The following is a 25,297-nucleotide window of genomic DNA, read 5'->3' as shown; positions in this document are numbered from 1 at the left end:
CGCACCGGGCATGCGCGGAACAGACGCCCAGGCTGTGCGCGTTCTCAGAGATTTAGCTTGGACCGCGTAAAACTAGGACCACCAACTTTCCTAGACTAACTAGAACCAACAAGCCCTGACTAGCCCAGGGGGTACTAGTTCCTACGCCAAAGTCAAGCTAAACATCTGTTTGCTTCTTTACCACACAAGTAAAATGTGACATAAAAATAGAACAAAATACAGTAAGAAAAAAATAAATGCAAAGTGACCTAAAATCTCACCCCCAGAAGAATTAATGCCTGTAATTTGGTCCATGTCTTTCTAAGCTTTTTTTTAACAACAAAAATATTATTCAGTATTCTTTCACTTCATGTATTGTGAACATCTCATGTAAACACTTATTTGCACTATTTTATTATGGCTGAGTAACTCCCCAGTATGGATATATCATGACCCATTTTTTGGACATTTAAGTCATTTCCACTGTAAACATGTTTAAATCCTTAATTACCTCATTAAATTCTCAGAACTGCTTTGTCTATTGACAAATCTGACTTGTCCTTCAGCACGGCTGTGACAGTGTGCACGCCCAGCAGCAGGACGACTACTTTCACTCAACGATACTCCCTTCTGAGACTTAGATGAATGTGGCCCTTGACCATCATGTGTCTGACTTCATCGTGTGGAATTTCCAGTCCCCACTAGAGGGTCTTTCCCCCCCCAGGCTTTTCCTCACTATCCTCTTGGACTTTTACAATGCTTAAAATTTACATTAACATGCAGTGATATTAATATATTTCTGTATGTTACTGCTGTATCATACTCTTCCATGTAAAATTAAATTAGAAAGTACTTGAGAGTACTACTCTACAGTCCCACACAATGCTAAGCATAGTGTTAAGTTCATGCAACAAATACTTCTGAGCACCTGCCCCGTGCCCAGCACCATTCCAGGCACGGAGGACATAGCACAGGATGAAAGATGTAACATCTCTGCCTTCACGGAGCTGACATGTTAGTGGCGGAGGTGTTCAATGTTCACAGATCGGCCCTGAGTGGCTGATTTGGGTAAGGCCCACATGGCAAGTCAGCAGATCTGGAAACAGGCATGCAGGCATAAGGAACACAGCCCCTGCAGAATCAGCAAAGTCACTTATGTCCCCATCGCCCTATGCCAGAGAAAGGAAGGAACTTCTTCTGGGTACCTTCTTGTATTTGCTCCTTTCCATGAGCAGTTGGGACACTATGTACGAAAGCTGGAAGGACACCAGGTATACATGGCCAGAAAAGAACAGAAAAGTATTTTCTGCCCATAACCCTGTTACTAGTCAGGAGCCACATTTCTAAGCTACCACAAGATTGGTGAATAAATGATTCCGGGACATAGGAACACAGGGTAACAACTCCTTGTCGGAATTTTAACATGCTTTGGTTCTAATACGTCAGTGATTCCACCTGTCTAGTTTCACTGTTACTTTCACCACTAGGGGAGCATGCCGAGAGACTGCAGAGCTAACATGGTATTAGGGCGCACTGTGGTGGGGACAGGCGGGGCCATGCTGGCCACCTCCACCCCTGCTAGACCTCCACCCCATCTGTAGTGAGGGCAGAGAACCAAGGACCCTTCTAGCACCAACAATATCATCCCGTGACCATCTCCCCAGGGAAAAACTGTAATGAAGGAATTTTTCTGTGGAATTGGTTTTTATCTGTTTGTATAAATTAGGATTAAATTTGTATTTTACCTCCTCTTCTTGAGATCTTTTCTTATGAGCCATCTTGTATAACTTATGCAATTTTCGAGCATCAAATTCTGTAAACTTGGAAACAAAAATCCACAGATTCCTAAAAAAAATAAAAAATAAAAAAATACAGTTCTAAGTAAATTATAGAATTCTTTAAATGACTTTCTATTCTCTTTATTATGGCAAGCTACTGAATTCTGCCATGGATACTCGACCAAGTGTAGAAATTAAGTAACAGAAACATTCTTTCAGGTCTGCGCTTCATTAACACATCTGTAGATGCCAGCGTCAACAGAGTCTGGCCGCTGGGCCTGGAGACGAAGGCTCTGCTCCTAGCTAAAACCCCTTCCTTCACCGGCACCCAGGAAAGTCTTGGAAGTCTTCCTCCACATTCCACACCTCCAGATTCAGCCACACAACCCATCATTACCACCATCTTCCCGGTTGGGACCTACAGACATTCGGGCATCCCCATGTTGCTGTCCCTCCTTCCGTCCCACTTGTCACCACCAAGACCTCTCGTTTCTTCCTTAAAACTCCAAGCAGCGCCCCCCTGCAATGCCACTGCACTCACCCTAGCAAGGCATTACCCTGGATGGCAGAGTGACTGACAAGACGGACATCTAGAACAAGGAGGCAGCGGTACTCGCAGTGAGCTAGGAGTCTCACCTCCTTCCACACTTTGTAGAGAACAGTTTGACCACGTCATGCCACCCACAGAAACAGGACTGGCTCCCGGAGTAATAAACCTGCTGCACCTTCCCTTGCTTTTTAAGATCGTCTAGAATGGGCTTCAGTGGTCTTAACAAACTGCCTTTAAACCCTAAAAACCTCCCAGCCCCCCTCACCGGCCCACTTGTAAGCCTGTGCCAAAGCCTAAGTAAGTCCACCCTACTCTTCCACGCCCAGCCTGCCTCTCAGAAGTGTAGAAATTTCTATACTTGGTCTACACCGGCCTGCCTCTCAGAAGAGCATCCTCCCTGACTGCTCTTCTGCAGGCCCCGCCTCCTTCTCCAACACCTACCATACCTGGTCGTGCAATGACTACTTCAGGATGGATAATGTCTCTGGAATGGGCAAGGACCTTCTTACAAACGACTGCTAGCCAGGTCTACAGTGCCCCACACATTTCAACACAGGCCCCAGTGCCCGGCAGGAAGCCTAGCTTCAGAGATCTATGTATTAGAATGACCTTTTGTTCTCTTCCAACAGGGATTAACTTGGCTAGAAAAACAGCCCAGTGGCTAGGCACAGGAAGAAGTTGGTAACAGTATAAAGGGGAACAAAAATAACATTTTGAAACTTAATTTTTTTGATAGGTGTGAAGCATGCTATGGATAGCATCATGACAAAGTTTTCTTAAATCCATTTTTCACTCAAAACCAATCCAATCCACTGTGATTGGGTATATTATACCAAATAATTACATGAACCATGAAGCACATGAGTTCAAAGTCACTTTGGATTATGGAAAGAGACTTAATGTTACAATTATCTTTGAGAAAGAAATTCCAGTTGTGTTTTCCTAAAAAATCAAAAGTGAATATATAAATGACTATATATGAGCCATGATATGCCTTACAAACTAAAGTTCTGAATTAAACTGCATTAATACAAATTACTACTAGAGTTCTTCAATTATCAGAGAGAATGGAAAAATCATAGTTCTGGTGATTTTAATCTTTGTTTCACCTCATGTGTTAGTAGAGAACTATTCAAATAGTTATTGTATCTGTCAACCTGAGGTGGGTGAAGTAGTGAGACTAGATGATTTTTATCCCTTCCAGGTTTACAGATCAAGTCTTTGCTCTGAGAACAGGCCGGCAAATCCAGTCTCCCTGCTGTTCTCTTATAAAATAATGACATCATCCTACCTATTCAAAAGACTGTCTCAATGGAATGTCTATTGCAGGAAAATGAAATTGAAACCTGCGGGTACGTTGCCAATGGATGGGTTTTATCGGGGGAAAAAAATTCTCATTAGGTGGCTATGTCAGCTTTTATAAAACAAACACAGAACCCTCCCCACACACACACTGTCAAATCACACCAGGCAATCTGAGGCCGAGGGCACTTACCTTCTCCACAGTTTGATGTGCTCCTGGTCTGAGTAGGCTTTAAGGCACTCGGCTATCCGGTCTCCGATTTTCAGCAGGCAGTTTCGGGTGTGCTCTAGCTGTTCTTGCACGTTCAGCCCCTTGTCGGGTTTGTCCAGTTGTTTCAGTGCCTTTTTCACAGGCCTCATCCGCTCTTTGCACTGGAACAGGCCAACAGAATAGAGACATAAAACATTTGCAGCAAAGACATCTTGTCTTTGTTCCCTGTGTCCTAAATTCCCAGAGAAAACCCAGCCCACCCTCACAGCATGTTACCGCTAGCGGAGGAACGGGTTAAAGCCCAGGGAACAACCATAAATGCAAAGTCAGGAAAACCTGAGGTGCAGGTCCCAACAGCATCTCTTAAGAGTGATGGCTTCTATACCTTCCTTTTATTATAGCTCAAAATGCTATCTCCTCGTCTGCGAGAGGGCTGTGATAATGCCTCATAAGGTCATTATGAAGATAAAATGAGAAGCAAGATTACAGGCCTAACCCAGAAATGTCCCACCACCAGATAAACTATCTAAAACTGCAGGATAAAATAGTAACAAGTCCTTTGGGCGTATAAGAAACTAAGGGGGAAGGCTTGCAGATAAAGATGGTGAGCTGAACACAAAAGTCATTTTCTCCCCCTGCCCAACTCCACTGAACAACAGTAAAGGGAGTGTTTCAAAAAACCCACAAAGGGAAAAGGAAAGAGAAAACAAAAGCAACAAAATATTGGCAGTAAGGAAAATGACTTAAGAGGCCCGAGATGAGAACCAACCTGGTTTATACTGCCACATTCCACCCCAGAGGCAAGCTAGGTACCTCTGAAGTAGGAGAGTTAAAACTAACAAGTGGTTTTTTCCAACAATGCTTAGAAGTAACAAATAACCAGATTCACAAGAGACACCCAAACTTCCAACTTGGCCCAGCAAAAAGATAAAGGAGCGGTCTCTGAACTGGGCTCCGTACTGAAGCAGGAGCATATGAGCAGACACCCTAGAGGAGCCTGCGCCTGGCCTTCTGCCTCCCAGACTCCAGAATGAAGAGAGCCAGGCCTTCGACCTCCACTCAGGAGACTGGAGGGTCCTTGTCCACAAAATCTGACCTTCTAAGAGGAGGAACTACCCCGTGCAAGCCTCCCAATGAAGCAGCGCAGCCATATCACCAGAGAGTAAACACGGGAAGTCGACCAAGCCCCACCCACATGCTCAGAGCTTCAGGTCAGATGGTTAGTCCCCTACTCCCAAATGTGTGCAGACAACCAATGATTACAAGTCATCTGAAAAAATATCTAACATCAACGATGGAAAACAAGTTAAAGGGAAATATAAAAAAAAAAAATTCAGAGAACCACAGGCAGGGGAAGATCATGGATATAAAACATGACAAGAGAAGTGAAAAGCTTAAAAGAAATACTAATGTGAGATAAGTGAAGGGGCTCTCCTAGAAAGAAGAATTTAAAACGCAGAAATGAAAAACATGTAGTAATATTATGGACCACTCCCAGAGTCCAGTTTCCCAAAACAAAAAGTTCTGTAAAGATAAAACTAAGAATTAGGAGGAAATCACCACAAAATAATTCAAGAAAACTTCTCAGACCCATAGGGCATGGCTGTCAACCACAAAGCTATCTGGCACGACAGACTACTAAGCACATGAGCACGAAATTTCAAAACAAAGAAAACCCTACAAACTTCTATCGGTCTGTGGTAATTCCATCTGTTTACTTTTCAGAGTTAAACCTCAATTTTCAAGAAGTACACAAAATAAAAGATGTACCACAACCTGGAAGGTGTATGTAATGACTGTAATAGGTAAGAAAGAGATCAATATCATGAATGTATAAAGGACTGCTAGAGAAAAGGTAAAACCAAATTACCCCAAAATAGGCAAAGAATACAACAGACAGTCCACTGGAAACATGAATGCCTAACAGATACGAAAACAAACGTTCAATACACCACTGATCAATATTTCATACCCCTCAGACTGGCAAAAATTGAGAAGTCAGAACTAACCAAGTGTTTCTGAGACTGGGAAGCGATCGGAACTCCAATTCCCTGCTAGGAGTGTATAAACCTCCACCATAGCTGGAGGGGGTAATTCGACAGTACCTAGTGACATGGTCGACGTGCGTGCCCAAGGAAAGACCTAGAGCTCTGCGCAAGCACTACTCTAAAGAAGTGCTTACACATGGGTCAATGAAAATACTTCCAAGACTTCTGCTACCATTTTTGGTAATTAACCTTTGGAAAGCCCCAAGGTTCAACTACAGGAGAAACAATGAATTATGGAAGTCAGGATATAAAATACTATGAAACAGGTTTTGGATTTTTTTTAATTTTTAAGTAAGCTCTGTGCCCAGTTTGAGGCTTAAACTCACAACCCCGAGATCAAGAGTCGCATGCTCTACCAAGTGGGCCAGCCAGGCACCCCTGAAACAGTTTAAATTACCAACATGGACAAACCTCAAAAATAGAGATGCTGCGGGAGGAAAATCAAGTTACAGGATATACACAGTATGGCATTTTTATGAAGTTTTTAAACATGGAAAGCAATACTGTATGCTGTGTAGACACGCGAGAGGCTGTCCAGAAGGGTTAAGAACCCAGGTGCACTATCTGGGTCAAACTTTTGCCCTACCATCTTAACTATGTTAACACACAACTTCTGTGACTCTCCTCATTTTATTTTATTTTATTAAGATTTTATTTTTATTTACTTATTTCTTGAGAGAAAGAGTGTGAGTGGGAGAGCTGGAGGAGAGGGGCAGGGAGAGAGACAACCTTAAGCAGACTCCCCGCTGAGCAGGGAGCCCAACTTGGGGCTCGATATCACAACCCTGAGATCATGACCTGAGCCGAAACCAAGAGTCAGACGCTTAACCGACTGAGCCACACAGGCGCCCCTAAATATTTTACTTTTAAGTAATCTACACACCCAACGTGGGGCTCGAACTCACAACCCCAAGATCAAGAGTCATGCTGAGTAAGCCAGCCAGGAGAGAATTACCTACCCCACAGGATTGTTGTGGAGAAAAAAACACAAAAATGCACAAACAGTGCCTGGCTGTTTATGTGTCGTTACTGTCTTTACAGACAAACAGAAGTCGTAAAATGCTAAAACCAAGCGCAAGAACAGTAACTGATCTAAAACTTCCCTTACTTATGGGGAGGTAAGAAAGGAAAAGCGTGGGTTTATTTATTTATTTATTTTTAGATTTTTATTTATTTGACAGAGAGACAGCCAGCCAGAGAGAAAGCACAAGAATGGGGAGGAGAGGGAGAAGCAGGCTTCCCGCACAGCTAGGGAGCCTGACGCGGGGGCTCGATCCCAGGACCCTGGGATCATGACCCAAGCCGAAGGCAGACGCTTAACGACTGAGCCACCCAGGCGCCCCAAAGCGTGGGTTTGGAGTGAGAAACACCAGGGGCCTCAACTTTACTGAGTCTTAAAAACTCACATTTAACAATGCTTCGTGGTACCTGTTATCAATGTCTATTATATTTCTTAAATTTTTCTACATTTTTTAAAGATTTCATAATATTAAAACATGGCAAAAAGAGACAATATGTGAAAGCATTTTTAAAAATAAATAGTTATTATTAGAAGCATTAGGTTAGCATTTTCTCTTATAAATAGTGGACTAAGGAAAAACCAGAACAGATCAGATCAGATGGCTGGTTGTACAATGAATTTATTCATTTAGTCAGTTTATATATTTATTGATATCCCTTTTTCTTTAAAAATACTTCTAACACCTAAATGTACTTTACATAAGAACCACTACTTGCCGTCAGATAGCTGAGGACAGAACAGTCCAGAGAATTAAGAAAAATGAGGTAAATGCAAAGAAAAAAATATATATATATATATGCATGTATGTACACAGATTTTTGAGAACACAGAGAAAGGAGCAATGAGAGAGAAGACTACCTTACAGAATGAGGTCAGTATTCTATCCTTCACTGCCACACAGCAGGAGTATTTTGAGATCTGGAAGATGAGGTTCTCTTTAAGACTGAATTAACTGATCAAGGGAGCTGCGATTTATGGAAGGCTGGGCAGAGGAGGTGGGAGGAATCACGGAGAGCGGCACAATGAAGACCATGCAGCTCCACTGAAGGGCTGGCCTGTTTCCATTCCCGCTCCAGCTGGTCCATGCACTCCCCTCCCCCATCACATTCCCTGTCCCGTATGAGGAAAGAGACCATGTCCCGGACATGTCTTAGCCCTGAACACTGCAGTATGGGAGCAGGGAAGACACACCACGTTCACGCTCACCACTGCTCTCACTCACTCAGCCAGGACCCTGGCCTCGTCTCATGTCATGCTGTCCCCTGGTTCTCACCACGCCAGCCACGGTGGCCTTCTGTGACCTACTCGTTGCACCACAGGTGGTCCTGCCACAGGGCCTTTGTGCATGCTGCTGCCTTGCCTTGACATGTTCTTCCCTCCCCTCATCTCTTGTGACCTTTCCCTCTTCCTTCAGAACCCAATTCAAACATAGCCTCCTTAAACATGCCTTCCCAATAGCCCCTGCCTGGGTCAAATCCCCTTCTCCAGGATCTTCAGAGAATCTGCTAAAGATCCCCCACAGCCCATCAGAGTAGCATGAGCACGATCCGTGTGGCTACCTGTCTCCCCTACTCAAATGTGAAGTCTACAGCGACAGAAGCAACTCTCTTTGCAACATGGTAGGTAAATTCAGGGTTGACACACAGAAAGTACTCAATAAATGTTAGCTCAGTGAACACTTCTGTTTCCCAAATGCCTCTAAGGGCCCCTGCAGCCTTTCCCTTTTTTTAAAGATTTTATTTATTTATTTGAGGGAGAGAGGGAGAGAGCGCATGCAGGCATGGGGCTGAGGGAGAGAGGGAGAGAGACCAACACGGGGCTCCATCCCACAACCCTGAGATCACAACCTGAACCAAAAGCAAGAGTGTGACACTTAACCAACTGAGCCACCCACCGTTCCCACCCCTCCCCAACTCCCACAGCCTTTCTGCCTAGGAGCACGAGATAGAAAATCGATTCCCCAAAATTCTTTCTCACTAGAGAGTAAGAAAATCTCTTCCTGCCTGCCTATTCCAGAGCAAAAGGTCTTCAGATAGTAGAAGCATGTGTTCTAAGGTAACATACTGATGCTCAGGCCGGCTGAGGCTGTGTGGCGGGACCTGGGGAAGGCAAGCACTGCGGCCGCACACACCAGCACCCCACAATTTCAAGACTTACTATGCTGAACGTTTCCTGGTCCAGATCATCCTCCTCATCCTCTCCAATAGGGACAGGCTCACTTCCTGCTGTAATATGGACAGGACCCTGAGATCGCTTTGATTTACTTGAAGATTTGGCATCACCACCTTTAGGCTTTTAAAAAAGAGTTACAAGGAATCATTGTCATTTGTGCAATCCTGCTTCGCAAGATGGACATCTTCCCTGTCACATCACTCCAGGGCAAATATGACAGGCTCAGTTTACAAAAAAGATAAAGTCTTCTGAAACATCATGTAATCAAATCTACGTGATTAATGAATGGCTTAATTGTACATCACTTCCATTTCTGTCTCCAAACGCACCCAATTATAACTTCAGCTTCAGGACAATGCTGTTTTGGCTTCTATTCCCTCATCCATAAAATGCACAAAAACATCAACAGGTGGAGATTATAATAAACTGGCAGAGCTCTTGTACAGTATGATGTAGCAACTTTTATTAACAGCTTATAATCGTACACTTTGACCTAAGAATCTGTATTGACTACAGTGCTGTAAATGACTGAAATGTACATGACCCCACATGAATAAATCTCATTTATCCATGAAAGGATGCAGAAGGATGGAGGTGACTTTGTGTATGAACATTTAAAAAAATACTCTACTTTGTTTACAACTGTGTAATAGATAGAAGAAGTATAAAAACATGGATAGGAAAGGTCTCAAACCATGGGGGGAAAAAGGAGAGAGGCAGAGTAATGAAATCATGGAAGAGGAATTTGGGGGATGGGGGGCGCTTCAACAGTGTTGGTAAGATGTGCACAAAACACAAAATACACCAGCCCAACAAAAGGCACTTAGAGTAAATGTGAAAAAATGTTGGCCATAGTTCTATCTGGGGTGGTGGACGAGTAGATGCTTGGTAAAAGGTTCTCTGTGCTTTTATTTTGGAAATATTTCCCTTAAAAAAAAGTATCTCTCTGTGGGAGCAGAAATGGAAAGGTATCTGGCATAGCAGGTTTCCTAACATAAGAAATATGAAAGTGATTTCAGTATGGGAAGTCTACATTGCTCCCAAGATGTTATAATCAAAGAGAATCTTCTTTATCTATTTAAAGTGATTTTAACACTTATTTATTCATTGGGAAAGTTGTTTCTGATGTACTGCTTCGGGGGGAGAAAGGGTTACTCAAAGAATCTGATTTGATCTTCATTTTGTACTTATACGTATAAGACAAAAATTCCCAAGATCAAGAAATTTACTAGAGATTATCACTGGATGGTGGAATTACAGCAGTTACTTGTTTGTATGTTTTAATGATTAAGGGTTAATGGCAAAATAATTTCATCAGAAGCCAGCAAGCATACGTGCTACATTCTACCAGAATCTGTGGTTTGGAATTAACCTCACAAAAGTCCCAAAGTGAAGATTATTTAATAGCAGGGCTTTTTATCCATTTCTACTCCAAAAGCTTCTCTTGATATATTTGGGTTGACTCCTAAACTTTTCAAATACTCAAATTCATCTATGGATTGCACTCTTCTACCATGAATATGGGGATGGACACATTTCACATCATTACCTGTAAATGCAGCTTTCTCTCACCTGTCCTATCTCATCAAAACTGCCCCTCTGAAATACGTGGTAAGAGATCAACTAAAGACCTTCTGTATTTAAAAAAAAAAAAATACCCCACAACTGCACGTTGCCCCTCTATAGGAAGAGGTGCAGGCATCCCTATGACCGCCCCACCCTTCCTTCCTGGATGTACCCTTAAAGAGGCGATTATTTCAGGGCGCTCAAGCCCCATTCTCTAAGTCCTAGAAGAAACTTCAGAGGCTGTGGGCATCTTGGTAAGCAGAAGGACACAGATACCTTCTCTTTCTTCTCTTTTGACTTCTTCCTTTCCTTGTCCCCTTCTTTGTCTTTCCTGGAACTCGTTTGTTTCTCCTTGTTCTCCTTGTTCTCTTTCTTCTTCTGTTTCTTTTTCATTGGACTTTTTTCTAAGCCGTCATCCTAGAAAACAAACAGGACTGTGAGCTTTTGCCACCAACTTTAGATCTACTCATCGACTTTCTGGGGAGAGAAGCACTGTCCACAGTGGCTCATACCTGCATCTACACGTAGAAGCTTGTTTTCAAGCACACAGCCCAAAGCACTTGCCCCTACGATTCTAAGCTCTCTGGTAATAACCAGGTCAGCCGGTAGAAACAGACGCTCTGCAACTCACATCCTCTAATTCCCATAGCAACCCTTCAACCATAAGCATTATCATCCCCATTTCACAGATGGAAAGAACTGAGGACCAGAGATATTATAAATCTGCCACCTAACAATTGTCACGTTGCTACTACTTTTTGAATTTATGTGTGCATGACAAATTCATGCAGTTTCTGTCCCCACTGCTGATCCTCTTGGAGCTAATCTCAAAGTATAATCACACTCGAAGGGCAACGACATAAAATCCCATAAAGCTATCACTCACTGAAAAAACACACTGAATGCTACCAATTTTTCACTTTACTCAAACGAGAGGTCACAAACTGGCAGGCCCTGGGCCAAATCTGACCCACAGATGTGTTCTGTTGGCCCACGGTGAACTCAACTGCACAGGCATGAGGCCCCTGGTGAGCCGCAGTCCCCACCACCACTCCCTACCTTTTTCAATCACAAGGCTGGGTGTCACAGGCCATTTATCATTACACCTCGCATGGTTCCCCCTTCACTGACTTCCAGTACCTATGAATCTGTGACGGCTGGCTTAAATGAACAAATCGCTCTCTCACATGGTAAATAGAGACATATCTATTCTGTTTCCACTTTATTGACTCTGCATGTACACCAAACACATTTGAATGGTTTTACACCAGCTGGCACGATAAATACAGCCTAAATGACAACCCTCTAGTGAAATCCAACCGCATACCTTCACTTCTCCCTCTTCCGACGGATTGTCTGAGTGTCTAGGAGATGAAAATTCAACCCCATGCTCATCTTTCAGCCTGGGTTCTTTGTTTTCCTTCTTTACTCGAGGCTTCCTCTTCTTTAATTTGGCCTGGAAAGGAGAGAAAATGGTAAAACCACAAATCTCAAGAAGCACGACCAAAAAACCTTATGGCTCTTCAGACCAGTAACAGCCATGTAACTCAAACGAGAAAATTCAGAGGCAATTCAAAGGAGTGCAACCAATTTTACCCCGGAGAGAAAAAGGAAAACAGTAACGTAGGCCCTGTACATGTCCCTACACCACATAAAAGCATCCATGTCCTTGAATCTATTGATTCGTGTTCAAAATTCATGCTGAAGACAGAATTCAAAAAAAGGAAAAGTACTTTTATGCACAAAGACACAAATAAATATATGAGACCTAAGAGTAACATTAAAAAATCCAGATGTATGGTCTATCTAAAAATTAAGGTAAAGGATAAAATGTTCTCAATCCACTCTAATATGATACAGAAATCTAAAACAAGTATAAACATGATCTAAATCCCTCCCTCCAGAACCTAACGTGTAGTTCATGCGCGTGTTATCTGGAGAATGACACTACTTATGACACTATTACATGAAAAAGGACAAGGTATAGGATTATAGTGATTTTTCTCCCCTAGAATTCATTTTGTTTATAATATAGGGAAATTAATGCAAATGGTAGAGCTCTAAGAGCACTAGGAACACGCACCCAACAAAGAGCTAGTACCAGATGTAACATCTCACTGTGATTCCCACTTCTAGGCCTGACTTTGAAATGAAAAATTGGGAAAATAAAAGCAGATAAAGTTCAGATGAGTTCATTAGCAACTTCGCTGGTATTCTGTACTGAGTAAGTAAGGCAGTCGTAACTGAAGGTCAGTTTCTGAATTAACTGTAGATTCTAACTAACCATACTTTACCTCTGGGACCCATTGTTACAAGCAGCCCAGAGTCAGCTGTACCAGGTAAACCTGGTGGTATTCATACAGTAACCACAACTATGTTCCAAAACTGAGGAAGCAGCATAAAGAAACAGCAACGTATGTCTGGACCAATGGCACATGCAGAGGTGAGGACTATTTTGAGGCAAAACTGGAGGAGAATAGGCATCTAAGAAAGTTGCCAATTATCAAATGAACATTTCTCTTATCACCAACCAAACCATCATGACTGGAACCTCAAAAGCAACACCTGACTGTGGGAAGGTACCATTCTGTGCAGTGCCTGGAGCGGGCAGGCAGCCCTTTTCCTCCCTAACTCTGCAGGGTTGGAGCCTCGGCCCTCTGAAGGATGCCCAGCTGGCAGCCGCACTCACCTCTTCCCCACCCGTCACGGCCCCCTTCTTCTCCAGACTCTTCCTGAGCAGCTTCAGCAAGTAGTCCGCTCGGGTCTGCAGCTGCTTCCCCTGAGGCTTTTTATCTGTCTCCACAGGCAGAATCTTCAACAGGAAAGGAAGAGAAGCACCCGCCACCACCCATGTCCCGGTTAGTGGATCAGGATACACAGAGACAACAAAGAACTGAGCAGTCCTTTCCCTCCCCAACCACCCAAAATACAGATAAAGCCTCAGATCCTATCTCATGTCCATGGCTCCCAGTCACTGAAAATCCCTTATGAGCCGTTCTCGTTTTACAAAATGGGATGGAGAAATCCAGCTCTCCCACTGGCTCCTACCTGTGCTGTTAACAGGGTAGAACAACTCAGGTAGGAGGGGCTTGTTGGCTTCATCTGCTAGAGCATCCCAGCCGTCGTGGATTTCCTCCTTCCAGGAGCAGGGAATCCCTGGAGCTAGGTTAAAGCTTCGTTTTAGATTGAAAATGCTTCTTAGAGCATTGCCGGAGAGCACTGAGCTATGCCAGGACATGATCCGTCCCTGCTACCCCAGCTGGACCTCTCAGGCCAGACTGGATTTGGTCTCAGTGCTTATGGCGGGGTGCTGTCACCCTCTGAGAACATCACACATGGGATGAGCATTGTTTGACGTGCCAGGAAAAGCCCTGCCAGGAGCACAACATGGAGCGCATCCTACTAAAATTTGAGCCAGTCAGCTTTCCCTGCTTACAGCTCTGAGCATGGCCTTACTACTTGGTGGCCTGATTCACAACGGATAGGGTGGGAGGCTCGATTTTGTGGGAGAAGTACGGCCAATATTTAATTCCATTACAAAAAATACCAAGGTGTGGCTCCTTTGTGTGGAGAACTGAAACACGACAGCTTCAAATATAGTTTTAAACAAGAGGCCAACATTTAAGGCCAAGGAATCCTTAATAGTTAATAATCTTACCCTGGTATTTGTTGCAATGAGATTGGACGTATAAGAATTAGAATTTTAAGATTTCTCCTGTGATTTCCCCAAAATTTCACCTGGCTATCATCTTCATCTAACAGTTCCACAGTCCACTAAAGATGGTGATATTCCCCAAAACAAAGAAATCCCAGGAATGTTACTGCTGTACTGATTTCCGATTTGATCCCCCGCCCCCCCAAGAAAATAGTTAAAAATACGTTATCGATATAAAAATATTGTATGTAACAAATCTTCTGGAAATCTCCAGCATCACAGATTTACTTACTTTGTCAGTTAACTTAAGCTCTGGATCTGTTTTAATTAGCTCCCAGTTTCCATAGCCATGTTCATAAATTCCCAGCAGGAGTCGCGAATCATCCTCCACTCCCCACTCTACATCGAAATGTGCAGCTTTCACTCGACACGTTAAGCAGTATCTAAAGGGATTTCAGAAACAGGAAGACATGAGAGGAGAGGCCTTTCGAACTTGGAAATGAACACAAATGAACATGGACAAAGTATCCTGATGCGTTATACAAAAGACAATGAAAACACTACATAACACACAACTAGAACTTCAACTCTTTCTTACAGCACAAACACTCATGCATGTGCACTGAACAGACTCACTTTTTTTTTTCTTCAGGGTCCACAGGGATCGATTTATGTAGCATCTCAAACTCTTCCTCATGTTGTATAATGGATTTCACATTAACCTGAACCCCCGATATTTTGATTGTTGGGCCTCTTTTCTTCCCCGGTCCTTTCCCTAAAGGATACGAATTTCACATTATCAATTAAAAGTGAGAACTTGCTGGAATTCCCCAGTAAACATTATCGGCAAACCCTGAACGCTTACTCACTTGATATATATCTCTGGCTTATTTTTAGTTCAAAGATGTAACATAAAGTCAAAAAAGTTTCTCAATTAACATTCATAAAATGATCTCTAAACAATTAAGCTTTTTAAGATTTTGGATTTTTTTTTAATCCACTGGTGTTTGTAATTCTATTTTAATCTTCCTATCCATTTTAGACTTTGGTTCTAAAATTGAAAGTAAAAAAGATTCTGTAGGATTAGTAGTAATACTGAAGTTTTTTTTGTTTTGTTTTCTAACTATCCTATTAACAGAGTTCAAGAAAACTCAAGTGTTTTAAAGATGATTTTCTCTACTAAAAAAAAAATAGGACATCAAGTTAATACCATTTGAAATGATGAACAAGAGGTGTCATGGAAAGATTTCCTTAGCCCTAGTGCCAAATTAAAATAATCCTAGAATTAAAAATGAAACCCAGTCAATTCTAGCCAGATGTTGGCAAGATGACGGCACAAGATAATGACACTTGTCTATGAGGGGAAGATGGCTCAGAGCCTGAGAAAAGGTTTTTTAACATTCAAGTTGATGAAACGGTGCTATAATCATAAATATTTAGATATTCTCCTGTAATCCTCTAGAATTCACTTGCAAATGGTATTCCCAACAATTCTGAAGACAGCTGGAACAGAATGTGTGAAAATGAGAGAGGCACGTCCCTAAAAATCAGAAATCTGGGATTTATTCCGAAACGTGCACGAAGTCCCCCTTCCCCCCTTCTCTTTTCCCCTCTCACTTCTAGTTATTGACCTCTCTGGTCTCAGTTTCCTCATCTGTAAAGCAAAAGGATTGCAACAGAAATACCGGCAAAGGTAAAGTGACAATTCAGAGAAGGAAAAACAAATGATTCCTAAACATTTGAAAAATACTTGACCTCACTCCTGATGAGAGAAATGTAAATTATAATATAGACACATACCATTTCTAACCTATCACGCTGAAAAATTCAAAAATTTGAAAACATTACGTTGATGTTTACATTGATGGACCAAAAGCAGACAGATACCCTCATTCAATGCCTGGTTGGGAGAGCACAGTGCAAAATGGGGTGTATCCAAAATTATCTACCACAATACTAAAGCAAGAGATTATATAGCTGAAATGTCCCTTAACAGGATTATGCATGTCTTTAAAAAAAAAAAAAAAAAAAATCAGGCAGTGGGGAAAAGACTAACCATTTTTAACGGCATTGAAACATATAGTAACCATACAGAAAAATAAATAAAACTGGATACACCAGGAAAAACTCCAAGTGGATCAGAGATATAAAAGTAAATGAAATCACACAGGTACAAGAGGAGAAAGTCACAGTGAATTCCTGTTTATACTGGGTGTAGAGGCAATGTTTTTAACTGACTCAAAATCTAAACACAATAAGGTAAAAGACTGATACATTTAAAAAATTTCTTCTAAGTTTTCTTAAAATGCCATTAGCAAAATAAAAAGACAAATCACAAACTATAGGAGAAAACCAGCAACTTTAATCAGAAAAAGAAATCCTAAAAATTAAGAAAATGGACAGAAGAGAAAATGAGTGGTTCACAAATGGCTCTTAGAAAACACTCACAACCTTACTCATTAGAAGAAAAACAAGATACCATTTCTCACCTATTAGTGTGGCAAAAAAACCAACCATTTGACAATACCCTCTTGTTTGTGAGGCTTGTAAATAAGCACCAGTATCCACTGCTGGTGGCAATATAAATTATGGTACCAGACTGCTGGAAAGTTTGGTAAAATCCAACCAAGTCATGCTTCCCCAGGACCCAGCAGTCCCACTTCCAGAAATCTATCCAGAAGACACGTTCATAGAGATACAAAACAGCATATCCATTAGACTACGAATTCACTGCGGCTGTCTTTATAACAACCAAAGACTAAAAACAACCCAAATATTCATTATTCAGGAACAATAAAGTCTGAATGAAGATCCACCTAAGTGGTGGAACACTGCAATTACAAAAGCAAAGAAAGAGCATTTCTACACAATAGGGAGTAATCTCCACACGTGAAAATACGTAGGTGCAAAACACAATACATAGTATATGCTATCTTCTACAGAAGAGGGGCACACACACCGAAATCCTTTCAAAGAAACAGTGAAAAGATAAACCCCAAATTAATAGAAATGGTGACCTATGAGAGGAGCAGAAAGCAGGACTTGGGTGGGGGCCAGGGGGGGGTGTTGCTGGCACACAAGTAAGGTTCTCCAAATGTACCTTGTTTCAGAGTTTTGACTTCAGGCCATGCAAGTGTTCCAAAGTTAAGTCAAAATGAGAAAAGCAATCCCTAAAAACTGAAAATAAATGAAATGAAAAAGACTGTACTATCTATTAAGTTGGTGGCCTAACTACACAGAGAAAAGAACTTCTAATAATTTTAAAACACGGTATTTTAACTGCACAGAGCTAGTGGGATATATTCCAAAGACCAAAAAACAAAACAGAACAAAACTGTATTTTGAGCAGTAAGATTGGCACTGATGTTTAGAAACTCATCTAATGTAAGATAGGACAAATACATAATCATGTTAACACTTTTAGGAACAAAAATTTTCCACTTAAGAAAAGATTTATCAATAGGGGCGCCTGGGGGCTCAATTGGTTAAGTGTCTGCCTTCAGCTCAGGGTCCTGGGATCAAGACTTGCATCAGGCTCCCTGCTCAGCGGGGAGTCTGCTTCTCGCTCTCCTGCTCCCCCTTCCCCCTGCTCATGTGCTCACACTCTCTCAAATGAAAAATCTTAAAAAAATAATAATCGGAATCTGAATTAGAAATGCCATCCTGGATCCAGAGTACACTAAACACCAGTTCATGGCAAATACAGGTAAGGGCAACGAGTTACACAATCGCAGGAGGAAGCAATCAGCCAGATCCAGAACATACAACGAAAAAAGAGGGATGTGGGAGGCAGGCGCCTGTTACGAGGAACTATCTCCAAAATATATTGTGAGATGGCAACAGCAAGGTGCTTCTAGAAGAGGGTGCTTGCTGCATTTGTGTAATAAGGGGAAAAAAACACACTCTATTCACTTTTTGTAATACGCACTTTCTCATTTCTAGAAAGGTACAAGAAATAAGGATACCGGTTTTTCAATTTGGAACCATGTGAATGTGTAATTTATTCACAACAATTACAATGAAAAATGAAAACACGGTAAACTTCAAGTTGACTCTTGGCTGTATTCTGAGTGCTATATAAAAGCATGTAGTCGAATCAATGTCCAAACCACATCAATTTCTTTTACAAAAAAGGAAAATACACCCAATGAAAGTTTTGACTATTTAAGACACTTTAAAATTCTACTACCTTCGATAATACCATTAATAAGAAAATCAAAAGCGCAAATACTTCTTTCCTGGTATTAATGAACACCACACTAACCACTTCTTGTGAATGGAATTAGCCAGGAATCACCCAAATCCTCTGAGGCCGGCCCTGTTATTCCCCTCTGCAAATGAGACCACTGTGAGGGTATAACTTGTCCAGCCCAATTATAACAAATTCTAGGGCCATGAAAATCTCACTGTAACAAAAATGTTTACAATATTCACCCAATATTTTATTTATTCCAACTAATTCCCTAAAATCCTTTAAGTTTGCCTAACACAATCCATATTTGTATATCCAAGATGCCTAGTGATCCTTGTGATCTAATGTCCTCATTTGCAGTCAAAATACAGATGTATCCACTCGATTTGCCCCCTTGGGTCTTCACATCATTCAAACCAATCTAAGGTTTCTGTAGCAACATCAGAAGAAATCATTCTTGTTGCCCATTACTCTCCATTCTCCACCTTCTGCAAATCAACTTCGTTTGTGAGTTCTCTGAGGATCTTACAACACTGAGCTCACATAAAGGCAGGTCAGAATACACACCTCAAAGGATTAGGGACGCATGGGATAGAAGTCTATTCTTCAAAAACAAAGCCCCTTAGCAGCACAATTCCCAGTCCACAAGTGCCGGGTTTGGGAGAACTTACCCTCGCTGGCATTTTCCTTCAGCTGTTCTTCATACTCCTGCATTGCTGACACACAGCTGTTGTGAATCAGTTCCCCCAGGCGTTTCAGATCTGCTACGGACTTATCCACCAGCTCAGCATCGCGTGCTATGCACTCCAGCCTGAGGAAGATCAAATACGGGGAACACATCAATGCCCTGTGCCCACTTTTCTAATGTCCCATGAGATACCACTTGGTCTCATATAAGCTTGCTCCTGCAAAGACATTCTTCTCAACTTACTGATCATTCCAAGTATCCAACAAGAAGCCTACAATAGTGACTGAGGGCTAACTCACTCATTTTCCATCATGAAGAACTGTGCTTTGGAACAGTCCACAGAGTAATTTCAAAGAATACAGCGGAGAAGAGTCGGCTTTCCTTACTAACTAGATGGGCTGCCTGATGATGGCAGCAAATGAAGTGCCAAGACTGCACTACTCTGCTCCTTCCTCCAGGCTACTTTCATTCATTACAATATTCCTAGAAGCAAAGTACACTTACTTCTACAATATGTTTCACTGATCTCATATGGAGCACGTAAACACATTAATGTCTAAAAATCAGTCTGCCAAAAGGGGCCAGATGCACTTTTCCACACCCTGGTAGTTTTTATGGTCGCTGGCTCACAGCAAGCATTCCATCCTGGGTGGCCAGCAACAACCCTGGAAAGGTGCACCTGACTTGTTTGGCCTCACTGTTACTAACTGCTACCCATCACTGCTTCCTCTCCAAACGGAGAGGCAAACACACAGGCCGTAATCTTCCTCCACTCCAGAAGTTTATCAGGAAGAAGAGAAAGACATCTGCTATTTCCTTCAAGTGAGTACTATTATTCACAGGACATACTGCTGATTCTGCACAAAGCAAAGTACTGAACTAGCTGACATAGTCTTTTGTTAAAATCCAACTTCTGAGTTCATTTCCTGAATGCTTGTTAAGACAGGACAGCCAACCCTTTAGTAGTTACTGCTGGCAAGGGGTTAAAAAGTTACTTGCATTTAATCCTCATGACACTATACTAAGAAGCAGAAAGTTATAAAATCACAAATTTACATTACTAAATAAGAACTAGGATGCAAATACTAAATACGTGCATTCTTCCAAATGGAATTATCTGAACATCTCTTCTGGAAATTATTTCTCTGTATTACAGTTTTGCATATACTTGCTTCATGTTCTTCAAGCAAAATCTCTGTATAGATGGTCATCTTTGTCATCCCTCCCCAAAAGGACATGTACAATCACACAATATACAGATATTTGTAAAAGAATGTTTCCAGGATGAAAAAACATTCCCAGCATTAGTATTAAGTGGAAAATAGTACCCAAAGAAAAGGCCACTACATAATAAAAATGAAGAACAGGTGGATAAGGAGCTTACCGTTCAAGAGGGAGACCGAACTTCTTATATGCCTTGATGAACCTGAGAACATGATCAATAAAACACATTAAAAAACAGACGCTTTAGCTCTATTACTGCAAACATATCCTGTGGTGAAATATGCCACACACACTGTGTCAAAACAGACTGAGCCCAAACCACGGAACTGCCACGAAATAAAAGAATGCTGAATGTCTTTGAAACTGGTCCACTTAAAATAATGAGTACTAAAGATGCAGTCAAATTAAAAGATCAATGTTATTCTCAGTGACTGATCAAGAAAATGTTAAGGGACTTTAACAGAGAACAGTGACCTAAATCTAGTATTACCCGTTTTAGAAGGTACAAGTTCACGGAGTTCAACACGTAATAAATGATTCAACCACAACTCCTGTGATAAGACCCCAATACGGTTAACCGCTCTATTCAGTTACTGTTACTACCGATTCCATACAGTAATATTTATTATTTTCTGGTCAATGACACAACTATAAGATTTTTAAGACTGCCTCAATACTTTTGGGAATAAGGCAAAGTAAAATAAATATGTGATTTAAAACTTCTTAGACAAAACTATTTTGGAAACTCTGCTGACTCCTCCTGCCCGACCGTGTCTCCAAACAAAACTCCAATCAATCCTACCACAAGTCTCTACCCTATACTACACACCACAACCGTGTCATCTGCTACATCACAGTCATCACCGTAATCAGCCACATTACTAAAGTCATCTGGTTAGGTAACAGTGTAAAGCGAGATACTATGGGCGGATAAATGGAAACAGAACATAGCAATTAAAGAAAAAGGGGACGGGAATGAGTAGGCCCTTAGCTGAGAAACAATACTAAAGGAACAGCATGGACGCAAGGATTAGGAAAGCATTACATGGGAAAGTGAACGTGAAGCTTATTCCTCAACTCTACATGTCTCCTTCTTAATATATACTGAACTATTTTATGTGTGAAATAAGGTACTTGGGAATTAGTTCAAAATAATACTAGGAGGGAGAAGCATTTCTGGAATGGTGGAGTAAGAACCTCTGAAAATCTGATCCTCCATAAAAGCAACAAGAACACTGGCAAAATATTGTCAAGACGGACTTTGTTAGAACTTGAAATTAACCAAAGGCTTGCAACCATCTAAGGAGCGTTTACTCAAGCAAATGGCTGGATCTCAGTAGGAACTGAAAGCTCTCTGGCATTTTAACTTGCTCCCCTCTCCACGCTCCATGACAGTCTTGAAACCAACACCTTTCAACTACAGTGGTTGTCCAAAGCAGCAGCAGAACAGGTTTAGACCTACTCCAAAGTTCTATTCCACAAGAACAGTGCTATTTGACCTGCCAACACCCTGAGAAGCTCCATTCTCAGGCTTGCTTTACTTGACCTCTCTGTGAAAACTACTGTCCATAGTTCATTGGTGAAAACAATTAGAAGCAAAGGTTTAAGACCACAGCTGCTTCGGGCAACATTACCAGGTTGGGATAAGAACAGGATGACCAAAACCTGAAAAGGGAAAACTGATGGGAATGTCCACAGGGAGCTCTGAAAAGCTGACATGTTCCTGAGAATCTATAAAATCACACATGAGCAAGGCTATGTGAGTGCACAAGAAAAGACCTACCTGAGAGGTTGTTCATCTCTCACCTCCAGCCGGCCCAGGGCTCTGCACAAGCAAGAACTTAAGGGTAAGGCAGAGCTGTACAACGCCTGCCAGAGCATTGAGAACATGCCCCCGATATACACACGGAGCCCTTCAGCGAAGGCTGGTAGACTTATTGGCTCAAGGCACTTCAGGAAATCTCTGTCCAACCATTAGCTAATGGCTAAGCTAGATGAGCAGAGGCTTGAAACCACATGACAAAGACTAGTTTCACAGAACTAGTCCAGGAAAGTTACTAAATGAACAAAAAGCAAACAGCAAACACAACAAACTGGCTGTCAAGGGAAATTTGATTTCCACACTTGCCACATTAGTTACAATGTTCAGTTTTCATCAAAAAATCATGGAAAACACAAAAACAAAAAAGGCCCATATACAGAAAAAAAAAAACAATGAAAATGGTCCCTGAGGAACTCCAGAAGTTGAACTTAAAAAATGGACTTCCAAAACAAGAAATTAAGACATTCCCAAATAAACAAAAATAAAAGAATTTGCTGCTACCAGACTTGCCCTAAAAGAAATACTAAAGAGTCCTTCAGGCAGAAATCAAAGTACACCAAACAATAACTCAAATCCACACAAAGAAGTAAGAGCCTCACTAAGAGTAACTGAATAAATAAATATAGAGACAGCATAAATGTATTTGTTTGTAAGTCTTTTCTTCTGATTTTTTAAAAAACTGCATAAAGCAATAATTATAGAACTGTGTTGACAGGCTTAAAAAGGGTAAAGATATAACTTCTGTGACAACAGTAACACAGAAGAGGGGAAAGGAATGAAGTTATACTGGAGTAAAATTTTAATATACCATGGAAGTAAACTGATGATAATCCAAACTAAACAATTCCAAGTTAAGGTACTAATTATAACCTCCAAGGCAACCACTAGAAAAATAACTTGGAAAATATAGTAAAAGAAACTATACAGGAGAATAATAAGAAACACAAAGAAAAACAAGGGAATTAAAATGGTGTATTAAAAAATACGTAACACAAAAGATGGTAGTAATGGGGGAATAAAGGAACAAAAAAGACACAGACAAAGGAAATAGCAAAATGCAGACATAAATTCTATTTTATCAGTAATTACATGAAATGTAAATGTGATTAAAGACTCCAATCAAAAGGAAGAGACAGAATAGATTTTTTAAAAATAATAGAACTATATATTTTAAGAAACACAAGCTAGATTCAAAGAAAGGCATACTGAAGTGAAAAAGATAATGTGCATACAATATCCAAAGGAGAGCTGAAGTGGCTATATTAATATCAGATTTTTAAAAATGAACTTTAGGACAAAAATTATTTCTAGAGACAAAAAAGGATATTTTATGAGGATAAAAGGGCCAATCCATCAGAAGACACATCAACTATAAAATGCATGCACCTAGAAACAGAGCCCTAAAATACATGAAGCAAAAACTGACCAAAGCAGAGGGAAGACTAGACGATATAACAATAACAGGTAGAGACTTCAACACCCTATTTTCAATAATGGCTAGAACCACCAGGCAGATCAATAAGGAAATGGAAGACTCAGATAACCCAGAATCAAACAAACATCTGTAGAATACTGTGTCCACCTACAGCAGAATACACATTCTTTTCAAAATAATACTGAGGGTAGGAGGCGAGGGGATGTTACATAGAAGACTGACTACAAATTCAAAATGGTTAAGATAATAACATGATAAATATGGGGGGTATATACCCTATTCTTTCAATGTTTATGTATATTTACACTTTTCCATAATAAATTAAACAAAGAAAGAAGAAAAGAATAATTATAACATTTAGGGGAAAATAAAGACTTCATGATTTAAAGTACACTGACCTAGAGAACTATCTGATATAATTATAGTATGGATTGGATCATAAGGTTACCTTCATACTATTTTCTTCAGCCTAAAATAAAAAATATCATGCAAAGTGTTTGGAAAAATGGCTTGGAAGCAACAATTTTAGATCTTCTTGGAAGGCGATGTGTGTGAATTAAATACCAACAAATGCACAGTAAGTATGGACAATAGATATCTAAAATCAACTACAGGTGGAAAAAGACTACACAACAGTATGCCGGGTGTGCTACTAATAAACCAACCACCACCACACTGGTATCAGTACTAACACTGACAGGAACTGAACTGGGGACACGAGGGGTATGAAGGCAGGGTTTATCCATTTTTTATATTCATACTCTTTCTTTTATATGCATAGACACGTGTGTGTCTCTATGTATGTTTTCATGTATGTATTCCTATTTGTAAATAAAAACAAATAAGGAAGGCTCAGCCCAAGTCTGCCTCCAACTGTCTCTTTTGCCTTGGCTGGACTTTCTTTGTGAAAATGCTCAGAGTAACCAGAGAACAGGAAGAAAACAAAAAGAGCTGAGCAAATGATGAGAGAGTGCTCAAGCGAGGAAAACCCTAGAGGGTAGAACCTTCTGGAGACTTGGGGCATGACTCTGGCCCCTGCCTTCCTTGCAGGTACCAGCCTCTGCCCGCCCTGTCTTCAGTGTCAGGAATGCCATCAACCCACGGCTCACAGCACACCCTCCACACACACCCCAGACAGAGAGCAGAGCTCCACCAACCTGCGGATCTCTGCATCGGTAAACCCCTCGACAAGGTCCTTCCGCACGCTGCGGGGGCGCCCTCTGCGCTTTGGCTTCTTGTCGTCATCAGAGTCATCTGTCTCGCTCTCAGAGGCAGAGGATCTCTGTGCCTGCCTCTTAGACTCAGTGTCAGAGTCACTGTCATTTGTCTGAGCCTGAAAAGGCAAAGTCACATTGTAGCAAGTGCCAGGTGCAAGAGGGAAAAGGACTAATTCAGCCCATCTGAATTCTTTAATACTCGGGAACTTTTCATCATATCAAAGTCCATTTTCCTTTATGAAAATAAGGAGGCAGGTGTCACGTAAAGAAGGAAGACCTGCTTGGGACAGTCACCTTTCCGGAGACATACTGTGACGTAATGACAAATGAAGTGGAATAAAAATATTTGAATTGTAGGTTCATATTTACTTCCTTAGGTAAGTTACCCCTTTGTGACTTTGTTTTCCATTTGTAAAATGGGGATAACTAACTATTAC

At 41.2% G+C, this 25,297-nt stretch overlaps 1 protein-coding gene across 7 annotated transcripts in view; it reads right to left on the bottom strand.

Moving 5' to 3' along the window:
* Positions 1 to 25,297, bottom strand: part of CHD2 (chromodomain helicase DNA binding protein 2) — a 134,470-nt gene that overhangs the window by 12,854 nt on the left and 96,319 nt on the right. For all 7 annotated transcript variants that reach the window (XM_073882290.1, XM_025893172.2, XM_073882288.1 and 4 more), the window contains 11 exons: positions 24,801 to 24,976; positions 20,547 to 20,588; positions 19,146 to 19,285; positions 14,919 to 15,057; positions 14,575 to 14,725; positions 13,317 to 13,439; positions 11,955 to 12,083; positions 10,904 to 11,044; positions 9,047 to 9,181; positions 3,803 to 3,981; positions 1,725 to 1,824 (listed from right to left, as the gene is read on the bottom strand). In XM_073882290.1, coding sequence (XP_073738391.1) covers positions 1,725 to 1,824; positions 3,803 to 3,981; positions 9,047 to 9,181; positions 10,904 to 11,044; positions 11,955 to 12,083; positions 13,317 to 13,439; positions 14,575 to 14,725; positions 14,919 to 15,057; positions 19,146 to 19,285; positions 20,547 to 20,588; positions 24,801 to 24,976 — 1,455 coding nt within the window. The remainder of the gene's footprint in view (positions 1 to 1,724; positions 1,825 to 3,802; positions 3,982 to 9,046; positions 9,182 to 10,903; positions 11,045 to 11,954; positions 12,084 to 13,316; positions 13,440 to 14,574; positions 14,726 to 14,918; positions 15,058 to 19,145; positions 19,286 to 20,546; positions 20,589 to 24,800; positions 24,977 to 25,297) is intronic.

Source organism: Callorhinus ursinus, unplaced genomic scaffold, assembly GCF_003265705.2.
Source record: "Callorhinus ursinus isolate GAN/ISIS: 27379988/994484 unplaced genomic scaffold, GSC_fseal_2.0 scaffold45, whole genome shotgun sequence".
In the NCBI taxonomy this organism is placed as follows: Eukaryota; Metazoa; Chordata; class Mammalia; order Carnivora; family Otariidae; genus Callorhinus; species Callorhinus ursinus.
The sequence above is the reverse complement of the archived record's forward strand: the minus strand, read 5'-3'. Positions and strand labels throughout refer to the sequence as shown.